This window comes from Ixodes scapularis, unplaced genomic scaffold (genome assembly GCF_016920785.2).
Source record: "Ixodes scapularis isolate PalLabHiFi unplaced genomic scaffold, ASM1692078v2 PGA_scaffold1__304_contigs__length_218370807, whole genome shotgun sequence".
Lineage (NCBI taxonomy): Eukaryota > Metazoa > Arthropoda > Arachnida > Ixodida > Ixodidae > Ixodes > Ixodes scapularis.
In genome coordinates, this window is record NW_024609846.1 from 171,431,855 (window position 1) to 171,444,156 (window position 12,302).

The window sequence follows — 12,302 nt, forward strand, 5'->3', positions numbered from 1 at the left end:
CTCCTTACGCGTCTTCTTCGCTAGCATATTTGCTTACATATTTCAGTCAAGGTTGCGAGATTTTATTGTCCATGAAATTATTCTCTTTTCTTTATGAGTTCTTCACGCCCTTTTACTCTAGCTTGTCTGTTGATACCACTTACAGTTAGTGGTGCTACTCTAACATCGAGGCGAAGAAGCAGCAGGTCTCGTTAACACGACTCACCCCACTTTACTTCCAACAGTTGTTGCTACATTGCTCTTCCCTCCCCCAATCCTCGTCTACCTTTCTGTACAATTTTCATTATTTGCTGTTTGCTACAACAGCAAATAATGACCCTAATCTCTCAACCGCTTCTCAACCTGATTGGACGAGATTCCAAAACTTCACAAACCGCAGTTTTAGACTGTCAAAAGCCTGTATTAAAATAAAATAGAAATGTAATAAAAATATATTTTTATTTATTGAGAATATACGAATGCAGGAGTTCATTACCTCGAACTGTTACGTTCTATAATTCATTTAACAAATTTAATAAAAGAAAAGTACAATACGTGACATTTATACAGCGGCCATCTAACTCGTTTCAAGTTACATGGCCCAAGGTGGGTAGCTCTCAGAAATTAATAATTGTAAAGTAATTGCATTACTTTTTAAAAGTAATTCGTAATTGTTATTAATTAATTTCACATAGTAGTAATTTTAAATGTAGTTAAACTACCTTTGGAGCAAAATAATTGTAATTGTAATTAAATTACATTTTGAAAGTAATTTACCCATGTATGCAATACAGGCAAGTTCTTATAAATTTTTAGCATGTTTGTGCACATTGGATATTATTTATATTAGAAAATAGGGAACATAGCAGAATTAAACTCAGAATTTCGGAGAATCGCAGACCTAACAAAAATAAACTTCTGCCACCTAGGGTGGTGTCGTACATGTGCATATTTTCAACTGTCCAACTGTGACAAAAACAATTGGCCACTGCATCTTGAGGCTAAAAGTGTCACACTCTAGCCCACTTCGTGACAATACAAAGTGAGCTATGGGTTAAAAAAACTGTTTTCCCAAATTGTTAAAAATTTTTTGTGAAAAAAAATTTGCCCAAGTTGTGCAAATGGGGCTGGCCCTAGGGGGTGCGGCAACCTAAGTGGTTGTCCAGGAAGCCATGAATTTTCTTTTAGCATTGATTTATTTGAACATGGCGCCCGACACGACGCTATATGCTCGATCGCCGTTCATTTTTAAACTGAGGTTCCCTTCCGACAGAACGCTAGTGTTGGGCCACTACTCGCATATTTACTAAAGTGATGCCGTAACTAGTAGACAAGCGTGTAAAAAAAAAGGGGGGGGCACCACAATCAGAGTTTGCCCAGGGCGCTTGACGGTGTAGGGCTGACTCTGTGAGCAAATGAACACGAGTTTTAATTCTGCTGTGTTCAGTACATTTGACTACAGTATAGCAACACTATTCGAAAATGGCAGATGTCGTTCGACTAATCTCTAAACTTGTCAAAATAATGTGGTTAGTGCCAGTCGTCGTGCACTCTTCCATCCACAAAAGAGCACCACAGAAAAGGACTCTGAGTAGCACGGCGGTGTTGGGAATGCAGTTTCCTCTTGGTGCGCTGCAAAAAACATTTTTTTCCACGCTGATTACAGTGTGTGCATTTTGAACAAATTTACAAGTTGTAGCACTGGTTTACTACATGTTACAAAGTATCTTGCTCTAAATATTGAAATTGGACTGCAGATAACGCAAAAGTGTTAGACTTTGTTTCTCTAATATGCCACAAATATAAAAAACACCAATTTCTCTTTACAGAGAGTAGATACGCTAAATTAGGCTAGAACTAGGGGTGTCGCGAACCGGCCGAGGTTCGAGTTCGACCAGGTTCGACTTTTTCTAACTTTTAGTGGAAAATTCGATGAACCTTGTATTGAGGTTCGACTCGTGTGCGCATGCGCGACAGGCTAGCCAGTTGGCTTCGGATTGGATGGGGATGGCTAAGGAATAAATTAAGGACAGCGCTGTTCACTTAATACAGTACAAAAAAAAAAAAAAAGTTATCTTCTTCAGTGATTAGAATTAGTTTATTTTAATTGCAGCTGTTTATAAAATAAAATAACCCTTTTCTTTAAAAAAATTCTCTAAACCCAGACAAGCATGTATCAAGGTCTGGCCACAGTGTCCACAAAGTCGAACCGGTCGAATCTGGTGAAAAGTTTGATGGTTCGTCGAACCAACTCGACCCAGTCGAACCCCGAAAGTTCGACCTAAAAATCTGGTTCGATGAAAGTTCGCGACACCCCTAGCTAGAACTATGATTTTTTTTTTACTTGTCAGAATTTTTTTTTTTTTTTTTTTTACCAAATCACTTACTACGTAGCAATGATAACTAAATTCAGAGTTTTAAAAATTCAATTCTATATTGGCGTGGAGATGGGAATGTCCGATCAGAAAATTACTTGCTTTGGCTTTTACTTTTCACCCTGAAAAATATTTGGTATCAGTTGCCGATTTCATATACTATTCAAGATCTAGAAACTGGGTGTGAACAAAGAAAAAATTTTACCACTCAAGATTAGTGCCTCAAATTAGAACTTTCAGCAAACTGGTTGTTTTGTTGACCCTATTTCAATTCTAATGCCAGAGTCCTACAAGAGCGACGAACAAACGAACGACAGCGACAAGCCTCAAACCAGTCTTTTGCTATTTGACAGGCTTTGTAGAATAAAGGAGGCTATGCTCAAACACTAGCATCACGCACGCGAGGGTATCTTTGGCACACCTGCAATCACTCGTGCTTACTTCACAAGCACCGAACGACTAATTGCCTGCCAAAGGTGCCATCACGAGCATGCTGCATGTGTTTGAGGCTTGTCGCTATCGTTCATTCGTTTGTCGCTCTAGTGTGACTCGGGCATAAGAGAAAACCAGAAAAACTGGCAAATGCTTGTTCACGGTAGCTGTGTGTCACACTGTATGCTCTAAAGACTATAGTACAGCTAGACCACAGACCAGGAATTGCTAAGGACCTTTCAATATTTAAGGTGTTTCTGAATAAGATTCAAAGTTTGCTTAATGGCAGCAACACATCTGAAATGTTTTGACCCAGGTCACTCATGTATGGTTGGCACCAAATGAAGCACGAACAGCGGGTGCATGGTTTTTGCTAGATGCTGCGTTCCTCCACCTCCCCCTGCGCTAGGTGGATGCTGTGAAGGTGTGGCTTGTGCTTCGATGGGTCACACCCTTGTCCAGTGCGTCCCCAACTTCGGTGTTGTGCTCCTAGGCGACGCTGCATTAGTCAAAAGCCATGCATCCTCTATTCACACTTCGTACAAAAAGCTCAAATGACATTCCACCTTTTGAAACTTTAATTTGGCTGATGTTACTGGAAGCCCTCCACTTTCAAGAAGTATGTAGTATACTCAGCATTCTTTTAATGTTTCATCGCATATAACAATCACACATGACTTGGTATTTCAAGCTGTTGTGCATGCAGTAATTAACAGAAAGAGCTGTATTTGCTGTCTGCATACTGTTCTTTCAGACTGGAGAGAATCAGCTGCAAAATGGTGATTCTAGGGCTTACATGAGCTAGAGCTGGTAAAAGGTACCCCTCCCGGTAGAATGTGCCAACACATCACTTGGGACATTGATTAGCCAGGGCATTCTTAATGTGACGGTGGCATTTTTTTGTCCACTGAACAGAAGAGCAGCGGAGAAGACACTCCCCCCGCGCCTGCTCGCCAGCTCTGGTTCGCTTGTCCAGTGCCTAGTGTGATCAATTTTGTACCAGGGTCACTTTTAGATGGGTGCCATTTTTTGCATGGAAACTGGCATACACTGCAAAACTTGGAGATGCAGGTGTGACCTCTCCTACACGATGAGCTTCCGCTTCTTTTGGGGTTTGGTCTGGTCATTGCTATCAAAAAAGTTTGGAGTTAAAGGTGTAAATGTTGTTATTGCATTATATAAGAGAGCACACAGGCTAGTTGACCACCTAATCGTTTTTAGTTGTAAATTTCTGACCCTCAATTGCCTAATTTTTTTCCTCAAAATCAAACTTGTTGCCTTCAAAATCAGATTTCTGGCCACAAAAGGAATGGCAGCAAAATTTTAAAAAATTCTGTGATATTTGTTGGCACAGTCGCAAACTAAGCCATGGCTTGTAAAACATAGTTTAGCAAGACTTGTTGCTAGACTAATTGGTTCATGGTACTGAAAAACTTGTATGTGCAAACACAGGACAAACACGAAGGAGTGGACAAGGACAAGCGCTTGTCCGTGTCCACTCCTTTGTGTCCGTCCTCTGTGTTTGTGCATACAATTTTACCTTGCAAGACATGTTAGATTATTATGTAATCCCACCCCTTATGTAATACCCCCTTAGGGGATCCTTAAGGCATTAAAGTGAAGTGCGAGCCAGGTTCGTCCAAAACAGTTGAGTGCTTCAACTGGGGCAAGCAGACGAGACACGCTACCCCCTGAACAGTCTGGGGACGGCCCCCCATTGACGAGCTAGGCTTGTCCGAAACAGTTAAGGGTTTAAAGGGGCAGTGCAATAGCTATAATATTCAAAGAATTTACAGTTTGTATTTTTTATATGGTTTATCTAGGCACCAGCAAGAAAAAACGTGCCACCTTCCCCAGAAGAACTGCTATTCTGCCACGTAATCGCAAAGGAAAAAACAAATTATATTCGATCTGCAGCCGCGCGTGGCAGTTACAGGCACTGCAGGTGGCGCGTCACAGGGGGACACACAGAAGGCAACAAAACCTGTCCCCCTCCACTGCTACCCTTGCCGTCAGCCCCGTGGTAAACCGTCTTTTGTGTCGATTGCTTGCCGTGGCCTCCGGCGATGCTTATCCTTAAAAAAATGACAACCGCGGAGGAAACGGCTAGGGTCTTCGAGGACGGAGCCTAACGGGAAACCAGGTGGTCGATCAGAGATGTCACTCGAAAGACGGCACGAGAGATGAGGGACCTTTTGACCTTAGATTTATTTCATCTTTTTAAAATATTAAACCAGCACACGCATAAAAAAATGGTTTTCCGTTTTACAGGTGACACAGATGAATTCCTGCAGTTAACTGGCCGAAATCCAAGATCGTTGCACCGCCCCTTTATAAAATAAAAACTAGTGTGCGCAAAAGAAAAAATGGTGTTCTGTTTTTCGTTTTATAAGCGACACAGATTAATTCCTGCAGTGAATTGGCTCTAAAGTCCGAATATCGTTGCACTGCCCCTTCAAAAGCAAAACTGGCACCCTCCAATTGTTTTTTATAAAACTTTAGATTACAGTGTAGGTGTGTGTTTGTGTGTGAAATAAGGCACTCTGTGGCAGGGTCCCAGATTTGCTAAAAAAAAAATGAACAGAGCTGAACCAAAATCGGAGGTCCAGCAAGGTTTGCTATGTCTCCCTGTACAGACTGTGATGCCTCACTGCACTAGCTGTGATGCCTCACTGCACAGGAGTCGTGCGGAGCTAGTCCTTGCGAAGCACGAGGAGTCGTTTCGCATTTAGGTGCGCAATGTTTGTTTAATCAGTGCTTTTGGTCTTCTGGTAACCATAAAATTTACAATTTCATTGATAGTGTTCCTTAAAATAAAAAATGTAACAGATGGCTTGCAAGTTCAATATATATATGGTTCACAATGTCGTCCCTGTACGTGACCCTGCAAGGAAAAAAGCAAGAGGAGTCCTGATCCAGACCGACGCTTTTTGTACAGAAAAAAGGCTGATTTCTTATTTATAATTATTGCAACTACAGCAGTACAATGTGTGACTTATTGTTATGCTTCATAATGTTTACTTACAAATAACACAATTTAAAACCTTGAACCACCATGAACTTTAAGAAAAAAAAATACTACTATTAGATGGAAGCTACACACATTGGAGTGCTAATAGAAGCCGCTACCAAGTTTACATGTAATGTTTCTTCACTCAAAAAATCTATATTAGTGATATTCCCTCACTTATATTAGTACACTAGTGAAGAAAAAAAAAGACTGCAGCCTAGCAATAAAATATGCATAATACCAAAATACCTTTTAAATCTTTTATCCTGCGATGTCGTGGCAGAAAGTGATATCCCCATCATCCGCTTGAGAGGGTGACTCTGAGAGCATTCCAATTGTCTCGGAAACGAACTCCGTCGGTGAGGGAGGCTTTTCATCTGGGAAAGGCTCTGCCGCGTACGTTGTTTCTGCTTTTGAAGATCTCGCTGCTTGGTAAAGTTTTAATTCTGAGAGTAGCTGGGTAGCTGGCTCAGTCTCCAAAACCCTCCTTGGGTTCTTCCTCAGGTAGGGACCATTTCTTGGGGGGCAACACTTCCACGAAAAAGAGCTCTTCCTCGGAAGGGAATTCTGCCTCGGATGAGGGTTGCACGCGGCTGAACACGCGGTCTGTGGCACAGGCGATGTTGATCTGCCAAGCAATGGCCAGAGTTGCCTTAGAGCAGCTTGGAGTCGATGTCCTCAAGGGTTCAGTTTGCGTGCCACGACTGACTAGCACCTTTGGCACTGTGGCTGCAAAAAAAGCGACCATTTTTAGTCAAATTCTTTACCTCTCATATATCAACATCTATTTATCCCATACATACAAAGCGAATGAGGTGGTTCCAACTTGTTGGTTTGTGTTTTTTTAAAAGTTGTTGACACAAAAGCCCATGTTCCTCTGTCTCGAGTTCGCAACCTTTTACACACCTTTTCTGGCACCACCATAACCTAAAAGAAGGAAAAAAAAACAGGAAAAAGTGGTTTCATCTGATCGCAAAAGTCATATTGAGGAAACTATGTCTGCATTGTATGTCGTACATGAACTAACCATATGAAGTTCATGAGGTTCTGAAACTTTTTCAGGTTCAGACGTAGGTGCCGTGTAGCCAGCCTTGTCCTCCTGAAAACATACATTCAATACAACAAACAAACAACAAATTGGACGTTTAGTGTTTTATACAGCATATGGTTGGTCTGCCAGGATGGGCAACACTGGTTTACACTGTAGATGAGCAATTTTGCCAGTGCAGTACGACTGCTAATCTGGGGTCTGTAACGTGCCCACGCAACAGTGATACCTGACCGCACGCCGGTACGATGCTCATCCAGATTGAAACGGGCAGGGGTGGGGTTCGAACCCAGGATCCCTGGGTTTTGCAGCGCGAGCTTTCGCTCCACATGCTCCGAGCTGGTGTGCGATAGCCACTCGGCCACCGATCCCCTCTGCATTCATGCATTCAAAACAACAATAAAGATATGAAACCGAATAAAGCAATTTGTTATATAGAGGGTGCTCTGTTTAAGAGATTAATTTCCATTCAATTACATACAGAGGGCCTCAAAACGAGCTAGCCCACACATCGCCGGATGGAACGGGAGACTTTCTTTAGGGTGACCCTGGGATGCTGAGCTGTTTGGAGAAACCATTTGATGTATGCTTGCACTTAGACGCAATGGTTGCGGGAACTAAGCGCTTACGTGGGAATCTCCAAGTAGTGACGTACACGTGGCCGTGGCATCTGGCACGGATGGCTGACTTGTTGTGCCTTCAGAATCCTGAGAAAACAATGGAAGAAAACATGAAACCGGGAAATCTAATACAGCTAAAAGCTTTTGGATACAAATTTGGGGCTCGTAACGAGAGGAATATATTTTCCCCGGCAATCACTTCACTTCCGTCAGACAGTCCAATGAACTTACCCGAGATATAACGAACAACGTGACCTATGCATGCACTTGGTCGCAATGGCTGCAGAAAGTTATGCGTTTTGTATACATTTTCAGGTAAAATCAGTATTCTAATACATGCACAAAGGCAACAAAATGTTTTGTCATGGTGTTAGTTAGTCGTGTGCAGCAGCAATTATACACGGGAATTTTACTAAACATATTATTTTACTACCATTTCGAATTGCGAATTCCTAAAACAAAAAAAAGTGACGCAAGCTTCTGCGCAGCAGAGCAGCTGTTATGTTACAGGAGTCGCGCTGTAACGTCGTTTGAACTGAGTGCCACCCAATGCTGTAAACTGTCATATACTGTGCATGTGTCACTGTCCCAGAAAAATTCGTTACCTGATAATTCGATTACGATTTCGTGGAATAGTGATAGCACGTGGAACGAGCCTAACAGTTGAAGCAATGGGAGATGTGTAGAGCAGACGATCAATTCTGAGTTGGAGAGTTGGCAAACACGGCGACAAAACGGCATGCTCACCGAGTATAAATATCGTTAACCGATTAAAGAACGACTCACCTCTGTCCTTCGTCGCTTCACTACTGGTGGTTTAGTGATATCAATATCATCACGAGGAAAACATGACGGGGAGGCACCCCTCCGCAATTGTGCCTTTTTGACACCTGAAAACTCAGTGTAGTCCTCCTTCACGAAGTGCAAAGAGCATATAAATCGTGCAGCGTCCGGTTTCCGTTGCGCTCGTAACTGTCCCGTAGGAATTGCAGCCAGCCATTCGTCCTGATCCCGTTTATCTTTTGGAAACCTATGCAGGCTCGTCAGCACAGTGCCATCTTCGGATGCAGAACCTGTGGGGCAGTTCCGCACACAACATCTTGGAGGCATTTCTTTTAGGGACGATCACGGGCATTTACTACTCATCCTCAGCTCCCGTAGGAACCTAGCTCGTTGGTATGGTAGGAACGAAACACACAGTCACTGATCAGGGGCGTCAGTGTCGTCTCTGTGACTATGCCCGGGCCACACCGAGGCTCGGGCTCTGCGTACACCACGTAGTGCACCCGTTGCACCAATGTACGAATACAGTACCATGTAACGTTGGTAACGTAACGTTCGTACGCGTAGTACGCGCAGTACGCGCACGGCTCTGCAACCGTCGCAGAGATCAGTGGTACGCGTATATTGATGTCATAGCGATCAGGTGTCCAAGTGCCAGGTCAAGTCAAAACGAAACTCAGTAAAAAAAGAAATTACAACCACTAACATAAATGTAGCAGATAGCCTTAACATATTATAGTGATATAGTGAGGTGTTATATATATATATATATATATATATATATATATATATATACTAAACAGGATAAAGGAAACGAATAAAAGTAAAGTTCTGAACTTGCATCAGGTGTAGTAAAATGGGAAAGCAATTTTGGCCTTTTTTTTATGTTCTTTTTAGCTTTGATAATATTTCATTTGAAAATGAAGTTTATATCTAATTAAACAATTTTGCCAGAGCTAGTAACATCTTTGAGAACCTCAATCAGTCCGTGATAAGCAACGTTACTAAACCAACTAAACTGCTCTGAAAAAGTGGCCCCGATCTGTCCTCGAGAACTATCGAGAACCGAGCTAATGGCGAACAGGGCCGTAACCAGGGGGGGGGGGGAGGGGGGGGGGGGGGTTAGGGAGTTCTGACCCCCCCCCCCCCCCGAAATTTTTTTCTGGGTACGGCCCTGGTCGGTGCACTGGCAGCCAGCCGATTTTAATCTCCACCTCTGCGCACGCGCAGTGGCGCCGGTCGGCTACCGGGTACCAAACCGGGACCGGTTCTCCGGTTTGCTGTAACTTTCCATTATATGCCACCGATGCACATGATTTATAGACGAAAATAAGACAATAGACAATTTCAAAATGGCCGCCGTTGTCCCCAAAACCCCCTCCCGAAATTTTTTTCTGGGTACGGCCCTGGCGAACACAACGCCGCCATTTCTCCCGCAGTGGCCACTCGAGGAACTGCACGTTACTTCTAGTTTAGCTTTAATCAATCGGCCATTTTGGCGCCGAAACAGATACAGCGGAAGAGGTTACAGGGGTGCCACCCTATCTCCCCAGCGGACGCGCCACGTCTTACTACCGAAATTAAAATGCACACAGGTCGGTCGGGACGCGCTACCTGAAAGCACCGCTAAGGCATGGTTGTATAAAAACAGCTGCAAAACCTTGCAAACTAAAGATTTTAGAAACATCACGCGCCCCTTATTTTGTACTAAACTCCAATAAATTTCATACAAAAAGTCTTTTCCGTTTGTTTTTATGCAAAAGCATGCTTTCTAAAAGCTCAAGGCAACGACGTTGGCTCAAGGCATGGTAGGAGAGGGCATGACGTCAGCCGCGTGGCCTCCACAAGCGATGCTCCCTTGACGCCTCGCCTCTTTCTCATTTTCCTCCTTACTCTCCCCACTTACCACACCAACGTGACCACATCACGTGATCTTAGCTAGCCTTCGTCTAGCTATGGTGTACTAGAATACACCACAGTCTAGCCTTCGATCTGATAAAACCTACCGGACGGAGCGCGCACAAGCCTGCAAGGAATCCTCCTACAATCAACCATCCATCTCGCACGTGACATGTCACGCGCACCAATCGCCAGAGAGATCCACGGTCACGCTGGGCACAAAATCGTTTAAATAGGCTTCACCAATATTGCAACGTGCCCCCTCTTAGTACTTCTAACCTCCTTGGCTCAAGGTGACCACAGTACAGACAAATGATAAAGAGTGGCGCTGTTGTCGTATTTAGCTCGGTCTCGGTGGACGCCAGCGGCCCAGGTTTTGACGGCGAGTTTCCCAAATGAGTGTTTTAGTAACATTGGTGATAAGTGTGCTGCATCTATTCTTTAAATATCCAAAGTAACAAAACAAAACAAAAAAAAAAAGCAATTTTTTGTTACATTTTGTCTATTCATAATGTTTTTACACTTGCTGGAAGTTTTCACTTCGGCTGATTTAATAGAAGTCTGGTCCAATATGCGGAGCAAAAGTTTGTCTGCTTCTTGCACAGGGTTGCGATGGTGTCAGTGCCGAGATCTTATTGGCCGATTGAAAAAAATAGTGGGTAGACCTCAAGGCATCTAGTATTGCAGTCTACCCCCCCCCTTTCAATCAAAGCCAATCAGAGCTCGGCGTTGTTCTGACGTCACTGCAACTCCTGCGCAAGAAGCAGACGACTTGTTCTCTGCACAGACCCTTACGCAAAATACCGGGGACGTTGCAACTAAAGTCACTGGATCCTGGGAAAGTAGTGCCATTGCCTTCCCTACCTGCTAGCCGGACACAAACGGATACTAACATACAGACGACCAAAACCTTGCAAGGCGATTGGCTAATCGGCCTACGTTGCCATGGAAATCGCCATCTTGGTCCATTTAAATCTTCGAAGCTTTCAGGGGGTCGTTCTAAACCAGTTGCGCCAAGATCACCATGGAGCATCATCGTACTGGAAGCATTCCTCTTCAATATAAGTCGTTGGCACTTCGTATGCGATCAACTTATTAGTCAGGCCCATCTCCATGGATCTCTTACAATTATATTGTTCTTCTTGCGCATTTTAAGACACTAAACTTATTTTTCAGTGCCTCCAAGCACCGACACAGCATCTGGTGGTGGTACGAACGTGTACGCCTGTTTTGCCGGTGTGTGGTTAGCAAAATCTCGGTATACAAAAAACGACTCAGCTACCCGTCACCAGCGAATCTAGATAGGCTCACCAAGAACGGAGGGGTCAAGGAGAAATTGCTCATTTCATGGACCAAGATGGCGACCACACGCGGAGCTTGGCGTTACTTTCCCAGGATCTAGCGACTTTAGTTGCAACGAGGGGACTTGTGGGGCTCTTTGGATGTATGCTCATGCCAGCTCGAACATTTCTTATGTTCTGGTATCAGCACGATTCAGAACACACACATAAACGAAGTTCATCGCATACTCTGTTTTGCATTTCCTTCTGCCTTCAGATTTCACAAAACCAATGTCAACTTCTTTGCCTCTTGGATAATTTCCTGCGACGTCTGAATGTCATAATGAGTAAAGCAGACGCTGGGGGCACCAGATTTTCCAGAAAGGTCTGTTGCCATGTTTATTGGACGAGCAGAAATCTAGAGGACCAATGCAATTCTTTACTGAACAAATAGAAATCCCTATGGGTCCAATAAATTTCCTATAGGTTCATTAGAAATCTATCGGTCCAGTAGAAATCTCTATTTGTCATACAGAAATCTCTATTGGAATCCTTGCTAGGACTGCGACGAACTAAAACTCCGAGCGTGTCACCCACTTTTTGAAAGTGTACTTCATTTAGAAGTAGGGTGGTGATTTGGGCAAGTTAGTAACAGTTAAACATGATGAAAAACAGCCTCAGATAAACAGGAGCGAAGGACTGGTAAAGAATACGACAGAACAACGGCTTTATTTAGCAACTAAAGCTAGCAGTGCCGGCGCAGTCGGTGGTGCTCCGGCACATTTGACTTTTTAGTCGGCGTTTCAATGCTTAACAAATTGTGATTTGATCTCCAAACACTAGATATAATGATTGCAGAACATCATAGAGCACTCA

The 12,302-nt window shown here is 43.5% G+C and overlaps 1 protein-coding gene across 2 annotated transcripts; it reads right to left on the reverse strand.

Annotated features, from left to right (window-relative positions):
- Positions 1–494: 494 nt before the first annotated feature.
- On the reverse strand, positions 495–8,835 carry LOC8039557. 2 transcript variants are annotated; one of them, XM_040222258.3, is made up of 7 exons: positions 8,627–8,835; positions 8,251–8,594; positions 7,474–7,551; positions 6,824–6,895; positions 6,600–6,723; positions 6,046–6,525; positions 2,338–5,670 (listed from the first exon to the last, which is right to left on the reverse strand). In XM_040222258.3, exons 2-6 carry the CDS (start codon positions 8,572–8,574, stop codon positions 6,266–6,268), a joined length of 858 nt encoding a protein of 285 aa, XP_040078192.1. In that variant the 5' UTR covers positions 8,575–8,594; positions 8,627–8,835; the 3' UTR covers positions 2,338–5,670; positions 6,046–6,265. The 2 variants fall into 2 exon arrangements, with proteins under 2 accessions (XP_002413543.3, XP_040078192.1); XM_002413498.5 differs by lacking the exon at positions 2,338–5,670 and adding an exon at positions 495–1,611 and having other exon boundaries at positions 8,251–8,835.
- Between the last annotated feature and the right edge of the window lie 3,467 nt (positions 8,836–12,302).

Bases quoted from the DNA above. Each gene is read 5' to 3' on its own strand.
- LOC8039557 (XM_002413498.5), bottom strand. From the start codon at position 8,574: ATGCCTCCAAGATGTTGTGTGCGGAACTGCCCCACAGGTTCTGCATCC. The intron at 6,896-7,473 runs GTAAGCGCTTAG...GTATGTTTTCAG, and splicing joins CACTACTTGGAGATTCCCAC to GAGGACAAGGCTGGCTACAC. The intron at 6,724-6,823 runs GTTAGTTCATGT...TCCTTCTTTTAG, and splicing joins AACCTCATGAACTTCATATG to GTTATGGTGGTGCCAGAAAA.